Source organism: Panthera onca, chromosome B1, assembly GCF_046562875.1.
Source record: "Panthera onca isolate mPanOnc1 chromosome B1, mPanOnc1 haplotype 2, whole genome shotgun sequence".
NCBI lineage: Eukaryota > Metazoa > Chordata > Mammalia > Carnivora > Felidae > Panthera > Panthera onca.
This window is the reverse complement of record NC_138342.1, coordinates 130,799,496-130,823,541: the sequence shown is the minus strand read 5'-3', so window position 1 is coordinate 130,823,541 and position 24,046 is coordinate 130,799,496. Positions and strand designations below refer to the sequence as shown.

Below are 24,046 nucleotides of genomic sequence, written 5' to 3'. Positions count from 1 at the left end.
TATCACTATTATTCCCAGGCAGAAAGGGGACACAATCAAATATATGCTTCAGAAAGATCATTTGGTGCCAGTGTGGTATAGTAGGAGTTTGGACAGAAGTGACATTGGGGTAGGGTTCTTTCATACTCCATAGCTTCACAGAAACTAAAAATGTTTGCATAATTTTATCCACTATTCAGGAAATTGATTAGCACTGATATTTAATAAAAAAAGGTACAGTTAACACTGAATGACATATACTTAAGGAGAAAATTACATAAAATACTAAAAATCTTAGAGAAAACAACTCACCGTCTCAAAAAATATTTCCATCATGCGGGCTCTCTTCTCCTCTGAACTCAGTCCCTTTTTCTTTGACTAAAGCACAAAAGTAAAAAAGTAGACACTGCATTAAAAAAACAAAAAACAAACAAAAAAACACTGCATTCTAAAACAACTTGATCTGAAACATCATCTGAAAAGTTATGGTCTTGTCTGCCAATGAGTTTGATAACTCTCAGAGCCAGGCCTCAAGACCCACTTAAACTACTATATGCCAAGCCCTGTGGTAGGTGCTGCCAGTAGAATAACAAGTGTGATTGTGACAGAGCCTGGCAGTTTATAGAAATTTGATATTTATCAAATGATCCAATGATAAGTCCCTGTATTTACCTTCAAAGGACTTATAATCTCTCAAAGAAAATAGATGTAACTAATAAATGATGGAAGTACATTCACAAATTGCTACCAAGTACAGAATTGGGGAGGGTTGAGGGCTATCTAGGAAGGCTAGAGATGAAAAGGATTTTGGCAAGTTGAGAAATGGTGAGGTGTCCTAGGCAGACCACACAGAGCCATGATGTTATGGAAGTACGTGGAATGCATCAGAAAGCCAAGCACTCAGGGATGATTACTGCGTAGTGCATGTAGACGGAGTGGCAGAGAAGGTGAGAAAGGTTGTCGGGGGCCAGATCACGGAAGGCTGACTGTCCAGCCAAAGAGAATGTATGTTATTCTTTCTAGACAATGAGAAGCTACTGGGTGAATTTCTAAAGCAGAAGAGTGACAAGATTAGAGTTACATTTTAGTAAGATGGCATATAGTAGCATTGTGGAGGATAGGCTGGAGGAAGAAAAAAACCTATCCAAGTAGAAAACGGAAGCCTACTGAAGGTTTCTACTATTCTGTAACTATAGTTTAGCCAATTTAAAATTAAGATAATTAACACGTAACTAAAATGTCTATTGATAATTCAATTTTATAATATATTGTATTTAGAACGTATAAAGCTGAAATCCAAATTTTTCTAAAAAGCCAAATTCCCTCAATGCAAAGAGTCACAGAAAATAACAAAAGAGAGAATCATGTCTAATAGAGAATTCCACACTAATGTTTTTTAAGTCATCTGAATCTTTCTCAAAAATCACACAGGATTATGAGGCAACATAAACTGTTTAGTAAGAAGTTTAAAACACTTTACACCACTTTAAAAAAGCAGACATTAAAAACAAACAAAGACTGAGTCTTTGCAACTAAATACTCCATTGGAAAATGAAAGCCTATAATAGACAGGGACAGGGATTTGAAATTGCCATCCTGAATACAAACCAGAGTCCATAAGTCTTTATTCTACTTGCAGAACCTAGAAACCCCACTAACTGATTTTCACAGCAGTAAAATTATCACGTGTTCCTGGATGAACTGTATAGATAAAATAAGTAGGATTAATGTTGATATTTCTCTTTTTTCACTGTCTACTCTTGAACACTATAGTTCCCCCTAGGTTCTCTATTGATCTCATCTCCTCACACTTTTCTTTGATCTTATCTGCTTTTATGGTTTTAACAAACACTTATGCTGAATCCTCCAATCGTAAATCGGTCTCTGAAGTATGCTCCTGAGCTACAATCTCATGTATCTACCTGCCTACTGGACAGACTTCAAACTCAGAGGGTTTCAACTGAACTCTTCTTCTCCCACATCTACTCCCCAAACCTGCTGTTCCAGGTCTTGAGCTCAGTTAGATACCACCTTGTCACCTAAGCCAGAGGCCTGGCAGTCGTCCCAGGTTCTTTCATCCCTCTTACTCTACATCAGACCAATCACCAAGTTCTGCCAATTTTAGTGCTTAACTATTCCTCAAATCTATCCAGTCTGCTCCATCCCTATAACCCCTACCTCGATTCAGGCCTTCATTATGTGTGCTGTCTCCTGCAACATTCCTGCAGGCCCCCTCGCCACACTTTGTCTCACCCTCTAAGTCCACATTCCACACTGCCAAGAAGCAAATCTAACTATGCCTCTCCTTGCTTTTTCAGTGTTTCCGAACCATCCAGAAGTATCCAATCATTCTACAAGGCCCTTTATCACCTGACCCCAATCTACCTCTCACAGATACCACTCCCCACATCAAATTTGACCATACCATGGAGAGTTAAGCCACTTGAGCTGTAATACAAAAATCAGATGGTCCCTGACTTACTATGGTTCCACTTTTTCAACTTTACCATAGTGTGAAAGTGATACACATTCAATAGAAACCATACTTCAAATTTTGAATCTGAATCTTTTCTCAGGCTAGTGATAGGAAGTACAATACTCTCATGAGGCTGGGCAGCCACACGACCATGAGGGTACACAATCAATACACTTACAATCATTCTGTTTTTCACTTTCAGTACACTTTTCAATAAATTACATGAGATATTTAATACCTTACTATAAAATAGGCTTTGTCTTAGATGCTTTTGCTCAGCTATAGGCTAATGTATAAGTGTTCTGAGCATGTTTAAGGTAGGCTAGGCTAAGCTATGATGCTCCATAGGTTAGGTGTATTAAATGCATTTTTGACTTAATGATATTTTCAAATTACAGTGGGTTTATCAGGGTGTAACTCCATTGTGAGTTGAGGAAGATCTGTACTTGTAATTCTCCACTCGCAGCATGCTCTTTCCCATTTTTATGTCTTTCACAAAATGTTCTAAAACACCTGTTCCTCTCTCCTATTCGAAACTCCAAAAAAAATCTCCTAAAGCTTAGTTTAAGCATTCTGTGAAAGAGCTTCCCCTGAGCTCACAGGACAGGCTGAGTGTCATCCCATGTGCTCCCAGAACACAACTTTATCAAATCAGTTTGTATACTTGTCTTTCTCAGCAGACTGAAAACTTCAGAACATGCATTGCCCTTGCCTTCCTAGAGCTTAGTGCTAGGTTAGAGCAGACACAAAGGCCATCCCTTGACTTCAGGACCATGTATCCACAACCCTAACTCTAAACTTTGAGACTGTTCAGGCTCCCAAACCCCACAACATCCTCTGCACTCCCATATATGACACAGGGTAAATTAATAATAAAGAATTCTGTGCTAACCATTTATGGCCTTTCCTGGAGAGATAAATCACAGAAATCTCAGGTGGGCAAGCTCCAAAAAACCATATAGATCTATTTGCTAAACCTGGAGTCAACAGCTGGCATTCAATACTGCTTTAATTAGCCTCCCTTCACACTGGCCTCAGCAGTATCAAAACAACCAAGCATGAAATCCACACCCAGTTCGAAGGCTCTTTTGGTTCATTTTTCTAGTCCAATGGGTTTCAAACTGCCATTAGAAGTATCTCAGGAGCTTTTCAAAAATACTGATACCAAGGCACATGCCATATGAACTGAATCAGAATCTCTGAGACCAGACCGTGGTCTGGGCATGCATATCTTACAAAGCCTCTCCAGGTGCTTTAACTCCCCAGGGTTGAGAACACTGCTCTTCTCACCCCAGAATCTAGCGACAGGTCAGGGGTACTGGGTGGCAGCGAGGATCCCTTTAGGACTAGTCTGTAGCTACATCAGTGGAAAACAGATCCAAAGCTTTAAATGGGTCCTAACATTTTGGTATTATTAAACAGCTCCTTGGAGAGACTCATGGACTCCACAACAATCTGCCCACCAGAAGCAGACAATGAGGAGAGTCTAGTGTCCTGGAGGCACACAGTTTTAGGAAAGTTCATATCAGTTCAGAAGCTATGAAAGTTACTCAAGAAATATGGATGAGCTGTATTATCCATTAACATTGTTTTCAGGCTAATTTACTCATCAGTCTCTTTTATGACTAGAAATAGTTTTTATTATTAACCACAGTAGGAGAGTATCATGGCCAGAATGAAAATAACTAACGTAAAAGGATACCATACTAATTCATATCTAGAAATTTCTCCCAAAAAAATCAACAAGGGCTTACTTAATAGTTAACATTAAAGAAAATCTGCTGACAACATAAGTTAGAGATATATTCAAATTAGTGTATATATATATATGTATAGATATCTATCTATATATTCAAATAAAGATATATTGACTATATATATTCAAATATGTATATATATTCAAATTAGTAAGCAAGGGGACTCAAGACTTGACCTGAGGACAACAAAGCTTCCTGGTCAACTAACATAGAGCTATCCCCACTTTTCAGAAGATTTACATTAGTACCTATTTTCACTAACCAAAAGAAATCCTAAGAGCACTTTCACTTGTACGGAAAAAAGACAAAAAGTGAAGAACCAGTGTTCAGCGTTTGGTTTAGGAATGGCTCCACCAAGCTCCTTCCCTGGGAACTACATTCAGCATCTCAAGCATAAGCCACCACAGTTTTGAACTGTGTCTATGAGTATCTGCACTGGCAAGATGTATCCTAGGGTATATGAAAAGCCTGAGAGAAAAAAATTCTTTAAAGTTTTAAAAAATTAAAAAAGAGAAAAGCCTAAGAGGGTTGGTTTTTTTTTTTTTTTTTAGGTCTCAGAAATGCTCAAAGATTTTTTTTCCGGGGCGCCTGGGTGGCTCAGTCGGTTAAGCGGCCGACTTCGGCTCAGGTCACGATCTCGCTGTCCGTGAGTTTGAGCCCTGCGTCGGGCTCTGTGCGGACAGCTCAGAGCCTGGAGCCTGTTTCAGATTCTGTGTCTCCCTCTCTCTGACCCTCCCCTGTTCATGCTCTGTCTCTCCCTGTCTCAAAAATAAATAAAATGTTAAAAAAAAAAATTAAAAAAAAAAGATTTTTTTCCATATAAATTAATAATTGCTGCTGCTGCTTCCCCTTACATCATCTCAGATGACAAAAGGCTTCATAGGAACACTACTCTTTCAAAGAGTGGGGGAAACCTGTATTTTAAACCACTTAAAAAACCATACATCTAAGGAACCTTCTCCAATTAGGAGTTACAGATTCCCAAAATCAGCTCTGTTTACCAATTACAATACAACTTTGAAAAATTAAAAGTATATGATATCTGTTGCCCTCAGAAGTGGCAGAGTACGTTACATCTCTCCAATTCCAAATATATGCCTGTACTTGTTTACCCACCAAGCCCAACCGAATCAAAACTGGGATTAATTCAAAATCAGGAAAGGGAACAAAACTTTGTCTTTGATCAACATAACACTAAACGTACTTCCTGAGCATACATTTAAAAAATAGGATGTATCTCCAAGTTTTATTCTATTTCATGTTTCTCCACTATCAGAGGTAAGCATCTGGAAATAGTTAACAGCATTACTACTACTATTTAGAATCAGAAGGTGATTCGTATGTAGAGACATTAGGTAAAAGGATAAAGTTAATGCATTTGTGCTGCATAGTTCTCAATGGTCAGTTGTGTTAGGCCAGTAACACTACTGAGAAATACACTACCACACAGCATGGGTAACAGATTGAAGTGTGCTCCTGTTTGGCTTCTGAGATCGTTTTATGCCCAGGTGGCAGCGTTGTTAGTTTAACCACAAAGAAGCCGTTATCAGTTGTAATTACATCTGGACAAGTATCTTCAAATAAGTACCATACAACCTAGATCCTTGCCCAGCAAAATAACGGCCACTTAACTAAATTAAGATATTAAAATCTTAGATTCATTTAATTAGATGTTGATTCTCTGCCAACAGAGGCAGAAAAAAAAAAAATGACATGAAACTGAAGTTTATGGAAATGATTTGATGAGGGGCTTCTGGGTGGCTCAGTGGGTTGGGCCTCCAGCTCTTAATTTCGGCTCAGGTCATGATCCCGGGGTCTTAGGATCAGGCCCCGCCACCGACCCTGAGCTGAGCATGGAGCCTACTTGGGATTCTCGCTCTCTCTTCCTCACTCTAACCCTCTCCCCCGCTCGCTCTCTCTCTCTCTCAAATTAAAAAAAAAAAAAAAAAAAAAAAAAAAAAAAAAAATTTTTTTTTAATGATTGGACGAGCTAAAAGACATTAAATTCACAAAGATACAAGCACGCCTTGGAATCTTACCAGGACTTAACCGACCATGGTATGCAGGGAAGGCTAACTCAGCGCAGTGCTTCCCAAATAAACGGACTAACTCCTTACCAACCAGCAGTTCAGAGCACAAAAGGACATCGATTCCAGCCCTTTGGTAAAAGAACAACGGATTTTCAAAGAAATCTTACTGGCATAAAGTGAAGATTCGTTAGGTTACTTCTGAAACCGTGAGCCACTCAGAAACGTGCTCTACAAACCATGATACATAGCACTCGTCTAAGACCCAAGATGCTTGCTCGCTCACACCTTTCCCGGTTCTTCCTAAGAGGCTGCACCTTTGGCAGCAGAATCCGGGGAGCCTGGTGCAATGGTTCTGAAGCGACTCGTGCTTTGGCCAGGTCGCTAAGTTTGTGAGACACTCGGGTCACGTTCGCGAACGCCTCCGGATTTTAGCCTAACCCGCCTTGGAAGGCTCTGGGGACAGCGCGGGGCGCGCAAGGGCGGGAAGGCGGCGGACGCCCCGCGGCCTAAGGGTGGCAGGCCCGGGGCCACGCCTCAGCCTCTGGGCTCCGGCCGCGTCGACCTGGCGGCCCCTCCATGGGAGCCAAGCCCCCGAAACCCCGCCGGGGCCTAAAGCTGCCGAGGAGCTCCGCCGCCTCGAGAGTGGGGAGGAGCGGGACCCTGGGGCTCGGCCTCAGTTCTTACCATAGCGGATCTTCCGAAGGCTGGGCCTGCGCGCAGCGAGGGGCGGGGCGGGACTAGACGGGTTTGATTTTGGCGCGGACACCGCCAGGGGGCGGAGCAGCGACCAGGAAGAGGTGGGACGGGGGCCGACCTCCGCTCCAACGGTGCGCGGCGACCCCTGGCGGCTCGGCGGAGCGGCCGGCCGGAGAGGGGCGGGGTCGGCCAGGGCGCTGCTTGGACTGGTCTCTCTGCGCTCCTGCCTCTGCTCTGATGTAGAATGTGACTCCTTTTTTTAGAAAGTCTTAAGCCCTCACTTTAGGGCACGTTTTCCTCGCGCTGCAGAAACCCGGCCTAAAGTTGGCCTTAAAAAATAGAGGCGATTTGGCTGTCGAGGAAGGAAGCGCTGCCCCCATCCACCCGGATTTGCCCAGCCTAAGGCGGACTTTGTTCTCTCCTAATTTTACCCCTCTTCTTTGCAGCTCTCTTCAGTGTTTTCCCAGTTTTTAAATATCGCTTTGTGTTGTCTGTTTTCCCCCTAGGTTTATTTGTTTTAAATAAACAAAATAATGAGCTTCAAATGAAAGCCGTGGAAAAGCTGCTACCTCACGACCTGAAAATACATGAATATTCAGGTCTGAAGTTCGGGTGTGTTAGCCTAAAGGCGCTACAAAATTAACTCAGACTTATCAGTTATTTTGAAAATTATTGTACGTTATTTTGAACTATTTTAAAGTACAGTAATTTTACCGAAAACATAGAGTGGCATCTAAAGTGAGAATTTTTATCTCTTATTGCTTCTTTAAGAAACAGAAGCAAAGACGGGGCACCGGGTGGCTCAGTCGGTTGAGCTTTGGGCTCAGGTCATGATCTCTCAGCTCATGAGTTCAAGCCCTGCGTCGGGCTCTGTGCTGACAGCTCAGAGCCTGGAGCCTGCTTCGGATCCTGTGTCTCCCTCTCTCTCTGCCCCTACCCCACTCGCATTCTGTCTCTGTCTCTCTCAAAAATAAATAAACAGGGGCGCCTGGGTGGCTCAGTTGGTTGAGCAACGGACTTCGGCTCAGGTCACGATCTCGTGGTTTGTGAGTTCGAGCCCCTCATCAGCCTCTGTGCTAACAGCTCAGATCCTGAAGCCTGATTCAGATTCTGTGTCTTCCCCTCTCTCTGCCCCTCCCCTGCTCACGCTCAGTGTCTCTCTCTGTCTCTCAATAATAAATAAATTAAAAAAAAAAAATAGGGGTGCCTGGGTGGCTCAGTTGGTTAAGCGGCTGACTTCAGCCCAGGTCATGATCTCGTGGTCCGTGAGTTCGAGCCCCGCGTCGGGCTCTGTGCTGACAGCTCAGAGCTTGGAGCCTGTTTCAGATTCTGTGTCTCCCTCTCTCTCTCTCTCTCTCTGACCCTCCCCTGTTCATGCTTTGTCTCTCTCTGTCTCAAAAATAAACGTTAAAACAATTTTTTTTTAAATAATAAACATTAAAAAAAACCTTTTTTTTAAGAAACAGAAGCAAGGGGCACCTGAGTGGTTCAGTGGGTTGTGTTTCTGACTCTTGATCTCCACTCAGGTCATGATCTCACAGTTTGTGGGTTCGAGATCTGAGCATGCATTGGATTCTCTATCTCCTTCTTTCTGCCCTATCCCTGTTCACACACTCTCTCTCTCTCTCTCTCAAAATAAATAAGTAAGCACTAAAAAAAGAAAGAAAGAAAGAAAGAAAGAAAGAAAGAAAGAAAGAAAGAAAGAAAAAGAAAAGAAACATAAGCAAGGGAAGGGTTATATTGGTTGCTTAGAGTTCCATTAATTTAGTTTTCCCTAGGGTGTGTTAGGATACCATATGATTGATGGTACATGAGATGATTTTAAAATAGTAAATGGGTAGCCATTTAATACATGTTTTTTTGTTTTGTTTTGTTTTGTTTTTTTTTAATTTTGTTTTCAACGTTTTTTATTTATTTTTGGGACAGAGAGAGAGACAGAGCATGAATGGGGGAGGGGCAGAGAGAGAGAGAGGGAGACACAGAATCGGAAACAGGCTCCAGGCTCCGAGCCATCAGGCCAGAGCCTGACGCGGGGCTCGAACTCACGGACCGTGAGATCGTGACCTGGCTGAAGTCGGACGCTTAACCGACTGCGCCACCCAGGCGCCCCTAATACATGTTTTAATATGTACTAGAAAAAGTATAAGTAGCACATTATACTCCAGAGTTCTCATGCATTTCTCTAGATTTGGATGAAGTAGGTATGTCAAAAAAACAAAAATGATATTTAAGAAAATATGAAGTAATTGCACTGGAGATATATAGATTTGACAAAAACCATAAAGGTGATGCTTGTGGGAAGAGTTGCCTTACTTGGCTCTCGAACTGCCATACCTCTTCCCTCCAACAGGAATGGCCTTTTTCCATTTGGCTTATTCTAATCTCCCTTTAGATAGCTCATATGTCTGGGAGATCTGACAGGATTCGCTTCAGGAATCTTTTTCCGTGCTTCCCCTCTCCCAGGGCACAAGCAGATAGAGGGTCTTCCGCGGTATGCTATAGCAATCTGCAATTTTTAAAAAAATTTTTTTTAACGTTTATTTATTTTTGAGACAGAGAGAGACAGAGCATGAACGGGGGAGGGTCAGAGAGAGAGGGAGACACAGAATCTGAAGCAGGCTCCAGGCTCTCAGCTGTCAGCACAGAGCCGACGCGGGCCTCGAACTCACGGACTGTGAGATCATGACCTGAGCCGAAGTCGGACGCTCAACCAACTGAGCCACCCAGGCGCCCCAGCAATCTGCAATTTTATCATAGCACCCCACATTCATTCTATAACTGTTTTCTTGGACAGCTTCCCTGAAACATCAAACTCCTTTCTGTGGCAGAGGTTAACCCAACGATCTTGGTGTCACTAAGACCTAGCACAGTGCCCAACAGATGGTCAACACTCAATAAATGTGTATCAAATAAATGTACGAGGTATTTAAGAACACCGTCTCTTCATTGACTTGGGGATAACTGGATATAGTTTTCAGTTGAAAAATCAAAGGATACTTTACTTTATTAAAATCTTAATTATTGGGGCACCTGGGTGGATCGGCCGGTTGGGCGACTGACTTCGGCTCAGGTCATGATCTCACAGTTTGTGGGTTCAAGCCCCGCATCGGGCTCCATGCTCACAGCTCAGAGCCTGGAGCCTGCTTCTGATTCTGTCTCCCTCTCTCTGCACCTCCCCTGCTCGTGCTCTGTCTCTCTCTGACTCTCAACAAATAAATAAATGTTAGCAAAAAAAAATTTTTTTTTAATCTTATTTGTATTGGGTAATGCTTTCCCATTCATTATCCTTACCAATAGAAATTTGAAATTATCATATATACCATTCGGATGTGTTAAATTAAACAAGGAAGCCATTAGACTCTATTGTGTGGCTCTAATGCTGCAGCAGCCTACAAGGGCAAACCCAAATCTAAGCCTGTAAATGCCCTGAGGTTAGGAAATCAGAACACTAACGACAATTGCATCAGTCAACAAGACTTTAAGCTTTAGTGAATCGAATAATTCCTTTGGTTCTGTACTCTGTGTAAGTCATTCCGCGGGCTCCTGTCGCCAGAGCAGTCCTACCCACTTCTGGTTTGGCACTGCTTGATTAGAACTGATTTTGCTCAGACTCCTAAAATCTTTAATATGCCTCAGTTTATCTTTTAATGATGTCTAGAGATACCCCAAGTTTTGTAATATTACGGAGCAGGCAGATGTAGTATACAGGTTTTTAAGTATGGTAGATAAATATTTGCAGCATCTGAGAGGAACCCATGACTTTGGATCCCGTATCCACCATCTAGCATCTGTTTTTGTACCCAGATGGCATTTATTTATTGTCCAAATTTGTGTTTTACAAAATCCTTAAGCATACATTAAGTTCATTCTTTTTACTTTATCTGCTGCCTGCAAAGTGTGTGAAGATGAACCAGACAGGTCACGCCAGTAAGGGGTTTGTTTTAGTCAGAACTGCTCTCCCATCTCAGCACCCTTGCCCAAGACCCTGCTCTACAGAGGGACCTGTTGCCCTTACTCCAGCCACAACCCTCCCCACAGGCAAGGAATCTGCAGGGCCAAAGAGATGTGCCCACCTGTCACAACCCCTCTTCTAGACTGGGAACCTGGAAACCCAGAATCCCCTGAATTTCCGCCAAAACAGAGCTTGAGACAAAGACGTGCTGGTAATTTATTTGGGAGTGAGGAGGCAGCAAGGGTGAGATGCGAAAGGAGCAAAACCACTAAACATGTGTGCACTTCTCTGTGTGGGTATTTAAAAATCTTTTAAATCTCCTTTGTGGAAGGAAAGAACACAGGAGAGATGGGATCTGAGGACAGAACTCCACTGGAGAGGACACTCTGACTCTCTAGGTCCCTTCCAGGCCCTTGGCCACGTTCTGTCTTTAAACCCCCCCGGCATTCTTGCTACACACAGGTGTGGTTCTTGCCATTCCATCTAATGAACTCTCTGCCATCTGGGCCATGCCTGACTCGACCAGGGCTAGGCGCTCGTGCCAAAGGCAGAGTGTACAGGGTGAACATAGAGCAAGCCCCTTGCCTTTGAGGTGGCCAAGGTAGCCTTGGACAGTGACAAATTGACTCAATTGGGTCTTCTCTTGGGAAAGATGAGTACTAAGTGCACATGGAGTGGGTTACTCATTGAACAGTAGCTGTATCCTAAATGGCCCTGAATTGTAGTTACACTTCTCTGAGATTCCAGATGTGCACCCATTTTAGAATACCAGACCTCAGAACGACACCACCAAGGAGAAGAGACACATTCTCCCTTCTCCGGTTCCCTTGCTTTCTCAGGAAATATACTCCAAACTGAAGATAACCTTCTCATGGCCCTTCCTTGAAATTCTGAAAAGCATGACCTCTAGAAGAAACTTCTTATTAAGGAAGCAGGAAAAGAAAGTAATTTGGAAAAGACAGAGGGAAAAGTCTACAAGGTAGGAAAAGAAGGAGAATAAAAAACCGTGAAAGGAGAACATTTCAAATAAGAAATAGTCAACATTAAAAAAATTTTTTTAATGTTTATTTTTGAGAGAAAAAGAGAGTGCATGAGTGGGGGAGGGATGGGGGGGCAGAGGATCCAAAGTGGGCTCTGCAATGACAGCAGACAGCCTGATGTGGGGCTTGAACTCACGAACTGAGAGATCATGACCTGAGTCGAAACCAAGAGTCGGATGCCCAACCGACTGAGCCACCCAGGTGCCCCAAGAAATAGTCACCGTTATCAACTTCTCAGTCATCCCACATCCCCTGAGTTAAAAATGACAATGCTATTGTATCATTTTTGCAGAGCATCGGTTTCAACGAGGGCTCCTGGAAGCTAGAAAAATCTCAGATGGTCTGTGGCTCTCCAAAGGGCTATAGTACACAAACAGATACACGGTACATCTCTGGTAGTAACATTTCATGGAGTGGGGATAGGGGAGATTAGGAAAAAATGTATAAGAGATCTCCTTAGGGGGATGATAATGGAAAAAAGGTTGAGAAACACTGGTGTAGAGTAAGTATACAATTTATCATCCAAACGGGCACATCTGAGAACGAAAGGGACTGTTATTTATAATTATGTGGCATAAAGCAGGATTGTGCCCATGAATCATGTGATAACTCAGAACTTCCCTTGTGTTTTATTAACACTTCTCTTATGGCTCTTACCTTAATTTGCTCTGTATCATAGTTTCTAATCATTCCATCTGGGAGAACAGGCACAGTAAGGAACTTACTCCTTTTTGTAGCCCAGTCTCATTTCTCCTCATTTCTTCTTGAGCATTCTGTGGCCTCACGACATTGAACTATTTGTTCTTTCCTGGACATCTCATGCTCTCTCGCCATCTTTTACCAAGTGTTGGCTCATAAGTGGTCTGGCGGCAACACCAGCCCTCTGCCTTCCTCTGGGGCAAGTTCTTACCTGCCAGTTCCCTCAGCCCCATCCAGTGACCCCTGCCACCCTCCATTCCTGGCAGGAGGCTGGGGCCCAAGCCATGGGGAAGTCTGAGTCATGGTGTGGGGTCCTAGGTGCCCATGAGGGTCTCTACTTAGCCATCAAGTATCCTTATGCCCCAGGGAGCAGGACATTAAATAGCAAATAAAAACCACCACCACAGGTCAAGAGGCCACAGAAAAAAGGAAAAAGCCTTTTACATTCTTTTTGAAGGAGGGTTCCTGCATTTTCATTTTGCATCAGCCCCCACAAATTATGTAGCCAGCCATTATATATTATGTATGATATATCTTCACACATGTACACACACACATATATGTATATATATACACACACTGAACATGAATACACACACACACACACACACACACACACATTCATGTAAGTTTCATTCCAGTAGAATTAAAGCTCCATGAGAATAGGGACTTTTTAGTTTGCTGCTGTTCCCTAGTGGCTAGAACATACTAGACTCAGTAAATATTTGCTAATGAATGCATATAAAAGCAGCTCATGGTATTATAATTACCTGGCCTGGTTCACTAACCAAACTGCAAGCTCTTAGAGGCCACAGGCTTTACCTCATCTTTATATCCCTTACACCTACCTTAAACCCTGGTGTATCACAAGTGCTTAGACATTTGTCCAATGACAGCAACAACAAAAAAAGGCAGTAGCGTGGGGTAGAGGATAGAATATCATTTGCCCTTCCTGCCTCTTCACTTAGGGTAAATAATACACTGCAGCTTTAGTCGAACTTGGCTGCTCTGGAAAGGAGTGCAGCTGGCTTTATGGGAAATGAGTTCTCAAAGGATAATTTGAGAGATGCTTAAACGTGGGACAACTGGCTTTTATCAGGGATGCCATGCTCTCTGCATCTGAAAATCTCCAAATGGCCCATGATGGCAGTGGTGCCTGCTTGGTTTAAAGAAAAAATAAGTGAAGAATGGATGCAGGATTAAATAAAACCAATATCCGCAGTTACATGTTTGGCCTTTTTCTCATTTCTATTTCATCTGTCCTTCCAAGACTGACTCAGTCTCCTCTTGTAGAGTTACAAACTATTAGAGGTTTTTTTAACCCTCCAAAAAAACAAAACAAGAAATTTTTGTTGTGTCCCTCCATTGTTCACAAAGGATATTCAAAAGAAAATTTTAGTATTCCAGACTAAACGAAAAATCAAAAAGCCTATAAATAAAAAAGTTCTATGCATATATATGTAAGGCGATGACTTATTTATAATTAATGAAGAAAGACAAGAGTCCGTTATAGGAGAACAAAAGATCAAATATCAAACCCATACACCACTCAAGTTGAGAGCTTATCTGTCCTTAAGTCTTGTGGGGAAGATACCTGACCTATAGGTTAGCAGTATTAAAATGACAACTTTGACTTTATGAATAGAGACCAATGTAAATTTTATTCGATTTATGAAAGCCAGGGCACCTGGCTGGCTGTCAGTTCAGCTTCTGACTTTGGCTCGGGTCATGATCTCACAGTCTGTGGGTTCGAGCCCTACTTCAGGCTCCGTGCTGACAGCTCAGAGCCTGGAACCTGCTTTGGATTCTGTCTCCCTCCCCCTCTGCCCCTCTCCCACTCACTCTCTCTCTCTCTCTCTCTCTCTCGCTCTCTCAAAAATAAATAAACGTTAAAAAAAAAAAAAGAAAGAAAGAAAGAAAGAAAGCCAGTTGAAACTATCTTCTTTGGAAGGACATGACATAGTGATACCCTATTATTTGTACATTTATCATCAGGTTCCTTTACAACCAAGCCTCCAGAGGCCTGTCTGGACGTAATCTTTAGATGTTGTGAGTACTGCTCAAAATGCTTGGCCATTAGCTTGATGGAATATAAAAAATTGTATTGTAGGGGAGCCTAGGTGGTTCAGTCAGTTAAGTGTCCAACTTCAGCTCAGGTTATATCTCGAAGTTGGTGAGTTTGAGCCCCACATCAGGCTGTCTGCTCTCAGCATGGAGCCCACTTTGGATCCTCTGTCCCCCTCTCTCTCTGCCTATCCCCTGCTCGTGTTATCTCTATCTCAAAAATAAATAAAATATTTTAAAAATAAATGAATAAATAAACCCCTAACCTCTAAAAAAAACCTTTTATTGTAATGAATTTTATTTTAATTAAATTTTGGAACCTAAAGCCAATTATTTGCAGCGAGGTCCCTTTCTAGTTCTTCACCCCCTAGAAATGTGACCACCCTGATGCCAGAAGGTCTGTCCTGTGATTCTTTAAGGATTATAAGCATATTGCTTTGGGTCTATTTGGACTTCTAAATATATTTGCTAGACATACATGTCATGATTTTCCAAATTCCTGCTTAAGATACATCCTAAATGCTCACCTGATTATTAGCATCGTAAACAACAAAAATTTCACTATGCTTTTCTCACTTTTATAAACAGTTTGTTTGAGGTATTGATATCTTCCCCGTATTGTAGAACATTCCTTCATTTCCCTTTACTAAAAAAGCAAACAATAAATAAACATTCACCCTGGAAATGGAGAAAACAAGCTTTATTATAATGATTTGAGATTTTGTGCATGGTAAAGGTATACACATGAATCTTGTTTCTCCTATGTTTCAAGACAGAATTAATTTAAAGTTTTATTGTAGACTAAAGCATCCAAAATACTGTGGTACATATGTAGCTACGGACATACAAACACTTTGATGCACAGCGTTCATTCTTTTCTTTAAATAGGCAGTCAGCATTTCGATTCATAAAAGAACAAATGAGAATATATCAGTATCAATGTCAGAGCGCGCAAGACTTAGTGTTCTATACACAAAACGTATGAAACAGACCTAAAAAGATGGAATGTACAAAATTTAAAAAGAAACAAAGGAAGCAGAAATCCTTTATACTCATACATAGGATTGAAAGGCTATAGAATTGAAAATGATATAAAGAATTCCATTACAAGAATACACTCTGTTGATGACAGAACATTCCCATGTCATAAAGCAAAAGCATTGAGTTTAAGGCTGTGTTGCTTTTGAAAGTTAATGGACGTGCTGTACATTCATTGGGACAACATAGCCAATTTATTAATCTATTTTAGAATATTAATAGCTTTCATACATTCTCCACAAACAGACCACACAATCACTGCCACACAGTTCATCTTCAGAAAGTTTAAGATTAACATCATGATTTGTAGCTTACTGTCATTTAAAACAAAACAAAAAAATCATTTATTTATACCAAACAAATCTTTAATGGGCACTTAGTTTCCTTTATGGCAATACTAGATTCCTAGTTATCAAAAATATTAAAATAATTGTAAAGTTTAAAACCCTGCAACATTTACAGAATGCAACAGTATTACGACTTTCGATTTTAAGCAAAATTAGATGATGTTCTCAAGCAAACAGCTTCAATTTTCTCCTACCTGGAAATGTCTTGTTAAATTAGTAAACTAAAAATGCTCCTCCCTTTCCAGAAGCTGGTGAATAGGGAGGATACTATAGAGTCCAAATGTACAAAAAGGTTTTTCCCTTTTGAAGTAATCTGCACATTCCCTAATACTTATTTGCTATTTCCTCCAATTAACTCGGTAGGTATTAGCAAAGCATTTATGTGAATCCTTCCATGTTAGGATCCATAGACACTTGCTACTATACTGTTATTCCAGCCAACTTCATGTGAGGACATACCCTGTATATTTAGTAGTAGAAGCAACTGTGTTCTGGTTGCATGGACCTGTAGTATTTATTTGTCTCAAATCTAGTCAAAGAGTAAATTAAAATAAGGAAACTTGGGGATTTGTTTAGTTACTGGAGACTAAAGTTTGATCAAGATACCAAGTACCATTTTAAAAAATGGTGAACAGTCATAAAGGCTTTTTATTCATGTGTTTCTGGATGGCCAGGTCACCATGTCCCCCAAGCCCAGCAGGGGAGGTCTGTTTTGGAGGGAATGCATTGTCACTGACCTTTACATTCAAACTGGCAATATTCTGCCATAAGTGCCCAGGGGACATTTGAATGGGTAATTTCTCAGTGCTACTTATCATGAACGTATGACAGGTTCTGTACACTTGACAAAGAGAAACCAAACAATAATGATAGCTCAGGAAAAAAAAAATCACTTATTTTAATATCCTTCTCAGTTTACCAGAAACCATTTTCCAGAGAATGTGACAAAATTTCATGTAAATCTTGTCTACTCTATCTTATCAGCAGCACTTTCCCTCCTCAAATATGCTCATCAAGAAATACAGTAAATGCTAATATGTATCCAAATGTGAAATGTTATCTACACTTTACCATACATGATTATATATTTTGGAGGGGAAAATACAGTGTTTCTTAGAGTGCCCACAACATGTGTTTTAGTAACAGATAGTGGAACAAGTCTGAATCAAACTATCTATTCTTCCATTCCAATTTGTGCCAATATTGACAGATTTAAAAAAAAACAGCCTCATATTCAATATATTATTGAGCTACCCAGCCCGATATGGTAGGACGGCTAGTTAATTTCTAAATTCACAAGTATAATTTCAATGTTGTGCAAAAAACACTTTTAAGTCAACTAGTCTTAAGACCAATAGCCTGTGACAGAATCTAAACAGGAAGCCACTTTTACTTGTGAAAACACACAGAAGTTATTTTAACAAATTTAAAAGGTTTTCTTTTAAACCGTCTGGGACCTATCAAAGGCCTAGCTTATCTTTTATGCAGAATGTTAGTAAAGGGCAAAATGAAATTCCCTCCCTAGAGTGTAAGCTCCAAGCAGGCAGGGATTTTTGTCTCTTTTGTCTATTGCTGTATCCCCAGTGCCTAAAATAGTGCCTGGCACCTAGTAAGCACTCATTAAATACGAGTGTTTGAATTCAAAGACTTAGTTTGCTGATGTTAGGAAACAGTATTTTATTTAACATCCGAAAATGCTATTGAATTTTATAACTTTATCACAGTCTCAAATATTTTGAAAACTCTACCTAACTAAAAAAAAAAGAAAAAAGAAAAAGAAATTCTAAACCTAAATGTAAATCTTCCTGAAAACATTTTTTTTGAGAGGTTGATTTGGGCATAATAAATTTGACAGACAATTGGAAGTAGCTAGATTTCCCTTCTAAATTTAAAAAAGTCCTATATTTAAGAGAATGACTGGGTTGTAAATTAAGCAATGAACATCACATATAATTATACATGTGGGAAATGTTTTCTTATAGTACAGTTCTAAGGTGCTTTCAGTGAAAAAGATCCCAAAGTCATATCAAAGATGCCAAGCATGACATCCTATTTGGTAGAACTGAGTAGAAAATTAAACAGTGGAAACAGACCACGTCTTACCTTACAGTATCAAAGACAGATTAACGATTGACTAAATTTTCCGTCACATTTCTCAAAACCCATTTATACTTCGTTTAAATTAAAAGTAACTAAAGTTCAACGTTTCCTTTTCTTTCAACCTGTTTTCGTTTTGTTTTTGCTTTTGAAAGCACAGAAGGCCATTTTCTGACTAAAAGTCAGCCAATACCATCATTCCTGGAAAATGGTGAAAATTATACCTGTTTTAGGGCTTGCTCTACTAGGGACGGCTTTAAACTGCTCAGTAAAGGGATGTGCTGGACGATGCTTCTGTCTTTCAGAGTGCTGCCTATTTCAATACACCAAAGGTTCAGCTATATATATATATATATATATATGATACATTCTACCTTACCCTAATCATGTATACATAGTCCTTTAATGCCTCTACTATTCATTAGACAATGATAAATAACCGTAACATGCCCTTACCTGTAATGCTTTCGAGATAACACGACTTTGGTAACACTTGCTTTCTAAGGGGAAACCATTAATCAATCACATGCCTTTGGTTGACACCATCCGTCCTCCAAAGGGCTACTTATGGCTCTCTGTCCTAGGACACTGGCGTCCTACTACATGTGCTGACATTTTGCAGGAGGTAAAGCTTTCGCTTTCGTGAAGTGGAAGAGGAGAGACACGTGAGAACATGGCACATAAAATGTGACTGACTTTTTCTTGATTACATGCCAGTGCACTAATCTGGAGTTGAGGGGGGCTGTTTGTTTACCAAAAGGTAGCATTGCTATTAGCAATATGCTTTTTAAAGCATTAGGAATTTCAGGTTTCCCTGAAAATGGACTCTGTTTTTTGATACAAGGGGAGCAGGAGAGAAAAGGTGAGAACACACAAAAAGGATCTTTGATCTAACCCAGAAAGGATGGGATATGTGCAGTGGTTTTTAAGTGCTAAACTCAAGAGGCCTGCCTAATCACACCTGGGAGGGTTTTGCAAGACAGTCGTATTTTCTCCTAATTTACATGTAGTTAATGATAACCAAAAAAATGTCACATGAGTTAAGACCGACTGTAAAAGTGAGGTTAGGAGATCCCCCGGGTCTTGTAATTGAAGTTAAATAAAGTACGACAGATTCTGTTTTTGTTTTGTTTTGTTTTGTTTTTTGTTTTGTTTTTGGAGGCTCTGCATAAAAGCTACCATTCACGGGATTAACAAACACCTTTAAATATTCTAGGTTTTTTTTAGTGCTTGTTTGATTTGCAAAATCAGTTCAACTACATAAATCCCTGTCCTAGAAGCCATAGTTCACAGGTGTGAAACGCTGCGTTTTCCAAAGATTCAGTAGAAGGGATTTCCTTCTTTCAAACCCTAAAGGCGAATTACAGAAATCAGATATGCAGTTTTTAAGGAAATTGTTACATTCAGAAATCACCTTGGAAAGTTCGCCAATGCTTCCTTCTAGCATGAAAAGTCTAGTGTAATCTGGTCCCGCGTCAAGAAATCCCTTCCAGTTCATAGTGCAAGACCTTTGGGAGAGGGGGGGTCCATCTGCCCACCACTACTGTAAGTACCGGTAGACCTTGAAACAGTGGTTTCCAGAGTCTGCAACCACAACGTGACCATCTGAAGTCAGGGCCAGGCCCTGGGGGCCATACAGTGGGTCAGCAGATGTGTTAATGTAGGACAAAAATGATCCACTTCCGTCAAAAACCTGTAAAAAATATAAAGTCAGAGTGTTACAGGAAAAGTTATAGTAATATGATGAAACAGGAGTTAGAAAACCCTTAATGCTAATATCGTCAATACAAAAGCATGCGTGTAACCCAACAGGTTTGTTTAGGTAATGATCATATATCCGATCCTTCACTCCACTTACCTTGCTTTTGCTCCTTTCACTCTCTATCCCTCAGAGTCACTGACAAGGAGCATGCCATTGGCCACCAGACCTCATTTACATTCTTAACAGTGGTCAGTTTGAGGGGAATAGTCTTCAGTGGTGCCTGAAAATGAAGGACCCTTGTCTCCTACTCTCAGCCTTCATTTTCCACACTTCCAGCCTCACATCCCTTTTATCCCCAATCAGAAGACAGAAAAATCAGCCACTAGACCACAAAGGAATGGTTCTGAGTCATAATATACAATGAGAAAATAAAGATCTTTTTTACCTTTTCATTTTTTAAAAATTAATTTATTAGAAAAAATTTTTTTATTTTTTATTATATGAAATTGATTGTCAAATTAGTTTCCATACAACACCCAGTGCTCATCCCAAAAGATGCCCTCTTCAATGCCCATCACCTACCCTTCCCTCCCTCCCACCTGCCATCAACCCTCAGTTTGTTCTCAGTTTTTTTTTTTTCAACTTTTTTTTTTTTTTTTTTTTTTTTTAATTTATTTTTGGGACAGAGAGAGACAGAGCATGAACGGGGGAGGGGCAGAGAGAGAGGGAGACACAGAATCGGAAACAGGCTCCAGGCTCCAAGCCATCAGCCCAGAGCCTGACGCGGGGCTCGAACTCACGGACCGTGAGATCGTGACCTGGCTGAAGTCGGACGCTTAACCGACTGCGCCACCCAGGCGCCCCTGTTCTCAGTTTTTAAGAGTCTAGGGGCGCCTGGGTGGCTCAGTCGGTTAGGCGTCCGACCTCGGCTCAGGTCATGATCTCACGGTTGGTGAGTTCGAGCCCCACATCAGGCTCTGTGCTGACAGCTTGGAGCCTGGAGCTTGCTTCGGATTCTGTGTCTCCTTTCATCTCTGCCCCTCCCCAACTTGTGCTCTCTGTCTCTCAAAAATAAATAAATGTAAACAAACAAACAAAAAAAGAGTCTCTTATGCTTTGGCTCTCTCTCACACTCTAACCTCTTTTATTTATTAGAAAAAATTTTTAATGTTTATTTATTTTTGACAGAGAGAAAGAGAGAGAGACAGCGCATGAGTGGGTGGAGGGGCAGAGAGAGAGGGAGACACAGAATCCAAAGTAGGCTCCAGGCTCTGAGCTGTCAGCACAAAGCCTGATGTGGGGCTCAAACTCACAGACCTTGAGATCATGACCTGAGCCGAAGTCAGATGCTCAACCGACTGAGCCACCCAGGCGCCCCCTTTTCATTTTTTTTTAAATGTTTATTTATTTTTGAGAGAAAGCAAGCACACGCGAGTGGGAAAGGGCAGAGAGAGACGGAGACACAGAATCCGAAGCAGGCTCCAGGCTCCGAGCTGTCAGCACAGAGCCCGATGTAGGGCTTGAACCCATGAACCCTGAGATCATGACCTAAGCCCAAGTCAGATGCTTAACCGACTGAGTCACCCAGGCACCCCCATTTTTTCCTTTTCAGAAAAAAAGGAGTTATAAGAAGTCAATAACTCAACATGTACATTTGTGGGTTTTTTAGAATATTTTGTTTTTAAGTCATCTCTACACCCAGTGTGGGGCTCAAACTCACAACCCTGAGATCAAGATTCACACACTCTACCAACTCAGCCAGCCAGGTGCCCCACAACATGTGCATCTGGATATGAAGTAGTCTTCTTTTGGGCTAGAAGCTTCTGCCGTGATGAAATACAAGGAACATTTTTCTTTCACAAGGCCCAGGCTGGTTTCTTTTGACCGTTCTGTTTGGCCCATAGGTGTTTCACAAGGCAGTGTGACTAGGCAGGTGCTAGGAGGGCCACAATACAAACAGCTAAGCACCTGTAGTCTATAGAACTGCTTTGTAAACTTGGTTCCCAGTCTGGCTTCCAGCTTTCCAACACAACAGAATAGCTCTTTCAAATGTAGATGTACATTAGCATAATTAAGCAAGATAAATATAATGGAGAAATAAAAGCATTTATAGTCTCAGTCCTTTTTCTGGGAAGTAATACCAGTATCACATTCAAACGGCTAAATACTACTGTCTTCACAAAGACACCTGGATGCTACCTGATTTAACCCGTGCATTCTGAGGTCTCAGAAATTCGGCACAGGTTCATATTGGCAAGGATGAATAACCCTGTCTGCACATGTATGTTTAGATTCTTCTGGGTGTCTATACAGAGAAATTGAGAAAAGAATAGTCTTTCTTAGTCTGGGGATTCAAAACCTTTGTTCTTAATTTAGAGAAAAATCTACTTTTTTTGTCTGGAAACAACTACAGACCTCAAAATAATGTTTTAATTCTTTTTTTCCAGAATGTAACCACTTTTATTATTTTTTATACCCAATTAAAATGGCAAATGCCATCATGACACCATTAATCCTAAACCATGAAAATATATTTAAATTCATTATTATATTTAAAATGTTTTAGGGGCGCCTGGGTGGCTCAGTCGGTTAAGCGTCCGACTTCAGCTCAGGTCACGATCTCGCGGTCCGTGAGTTCGAGCCCCGCGTCGGGCTCTGGGCTGATGGCTCAGAGCCTGGAGCCTGCTTCCAATTCTGTGTCTCCCTCTCTCTCTGCCCCTCCCCCGTTCATGCTCTGTCTCTCTCTGTCTCAAAAATAAATAAATGTTAAAAAAAAAAATCTAAAATGTTTTTGTTCACTTTTAATTTTGAAATAATTATAGATTCATAGGAAGTTCCAAGGATAGTACAGAGAAATTCTGTGTACCTTTCACCTAGTTTGGCAGAATACTCCCGAAACACCATTCGAGTCTAGAGATTTATTTTTGGGGAGTTTTAAAATTATTAACTACATTTCCTTAACAGTTGTTGGGGTATTCAGGTTATTTATTTTATATTGAGTGAGTTGTGGAATTTGTACTTTTTGAGAAATTGGTCCATTTCATCTAAATTGTCAAAAATGCACATGTAGAGTTCACAGAACTTCTGTATGCCTGCGGAGTCTGTGATGATATTAGCACTTTGTGTCTTTTCCTTTAGCAGTCTCGTTAGAGGTCTGTCATCTTATTGATCATTGCAAGGAACCACCTTTCTGTTTCACTGCTCTTCTCTATTGTTTGCCTTGCACTACACTGATTTCTGATCCTATCTGCACTATTTCCTCCCGCCTATTTGCTTTCAGGCTGTTCTGCTCCTCTACTTCTGGCTTTTTTGAGGTAGGAGCTGGGATTCGTGATCTCTGACTTTCTAATGTAAGCACTTAGTGCCAGTAAGTTCCCTCTCATGTAGAATGGTGGTTGCCAGGGCTGGAGAGTGGGGGAAATGGGGAGAAGGTGGTCAAAGGGTATAAACTTCCAGTTAGAAGATGAATAAGTTCTGGGGATCTAATGCATTGTATGGTGATTATAGTTAATAAACCAATTTTATATACTTGAAAGTTTTGCTAAGAGAGGAGATCTAAATGTTCTCACCACAAAAAAGAAATGGTAGTAATGTGACGGTGACAGAGGTATTGGCTAAAGCTATGGTGGTGATCATTTTGCAATATGTAAGTGTATCAAATCATATTACACACCTTAAACTTACACAATATATATGCCAATTATATCGCAATAAAGCTGGGGGAAAAATCTTCCTCTCAGGACCCTCTTAGCTGCACACCACAAACTTTGATACGCTATATTTGTACTTTCATTCAGGCCAGTATATTTTAAATTTTTCCTTGGGACTTCCTCTTTGACTCAGGTTATTCAGCAGAATAATGTTTTTAAATGCATAAAACAAAATACATGGGATTATAAAGGAAAACAATCATTATTAAAACATAGTTATCAAAATTGTACAAAACTGCGATATAGTAATATGTGTGCTTTTTATTTTTATTTTTTTTTAATTTTCTTAATGTTTATTTATTTTTGAGAGAGACAGAGACAGAATGCGAGTGGGTCGGGACAGAGAGGGAGACACAGAATCTGAAACAGGCTCCAGGTTCTGAGCTGTCAGCACAGAGCCTGACGCGGGGCTCGAACTCACGAGCCGCAAGATCGTGACCTGAGCTGAAGTCGGACGCT

General features: G+C 40.9%; 2 protein-coding genes across 11 annotated transcripts in view; both read right to left on the bottom strand.

The window, feature by feature from the left end:
• MND1 (meiotic nuclear divisions 1) overlaps positions 1–7,000 on the bottom strand; it is a 62,289-nt gene extending 55,289 nt beyond the window's left edge. Inside the window, exons 1-2 of the mRNA XM_060653966.3 lie at positions 6,927–7,000; positions 292–357 (exon numbers count right to left, since the gene is read on the bottom strand). Coding sequence (XP_060509949.3) covers positions 292–357; positions 6,927–6,929 — 69 coding nt within the window. The 5' untranslated portion in view covers positions 6,930–7,000. The remainder of the gene's footprint in view (positions 1–291; positions 358–6,926) is intronic.
• An 8,359-nt stretch (positions 7,001–15,359) lies between these two features.
• TRIM2 (tripartite motif containing 2) overlaps positions 15,360–24,046 on the bottom strand; it is a 160,516-nt gene continuing 151,829 nt past the window's right edge. For all 10 annotated transcript variants that reach the window (XM_060653972.3, XM_060653975.3, XM_060653967.2 and 7 more), the window contains one exon: positions 15,360–19,868. In XM_060653972.3, the coding sequence (XP_060509955.1) occupies positions 19,716–19,868 (153 nt within the window). In that variant the 3' untranslated portion in view covers positions 15,360–19,715. The remainder of the gene's footprint in view (positions 19,869–24,046) is intronic.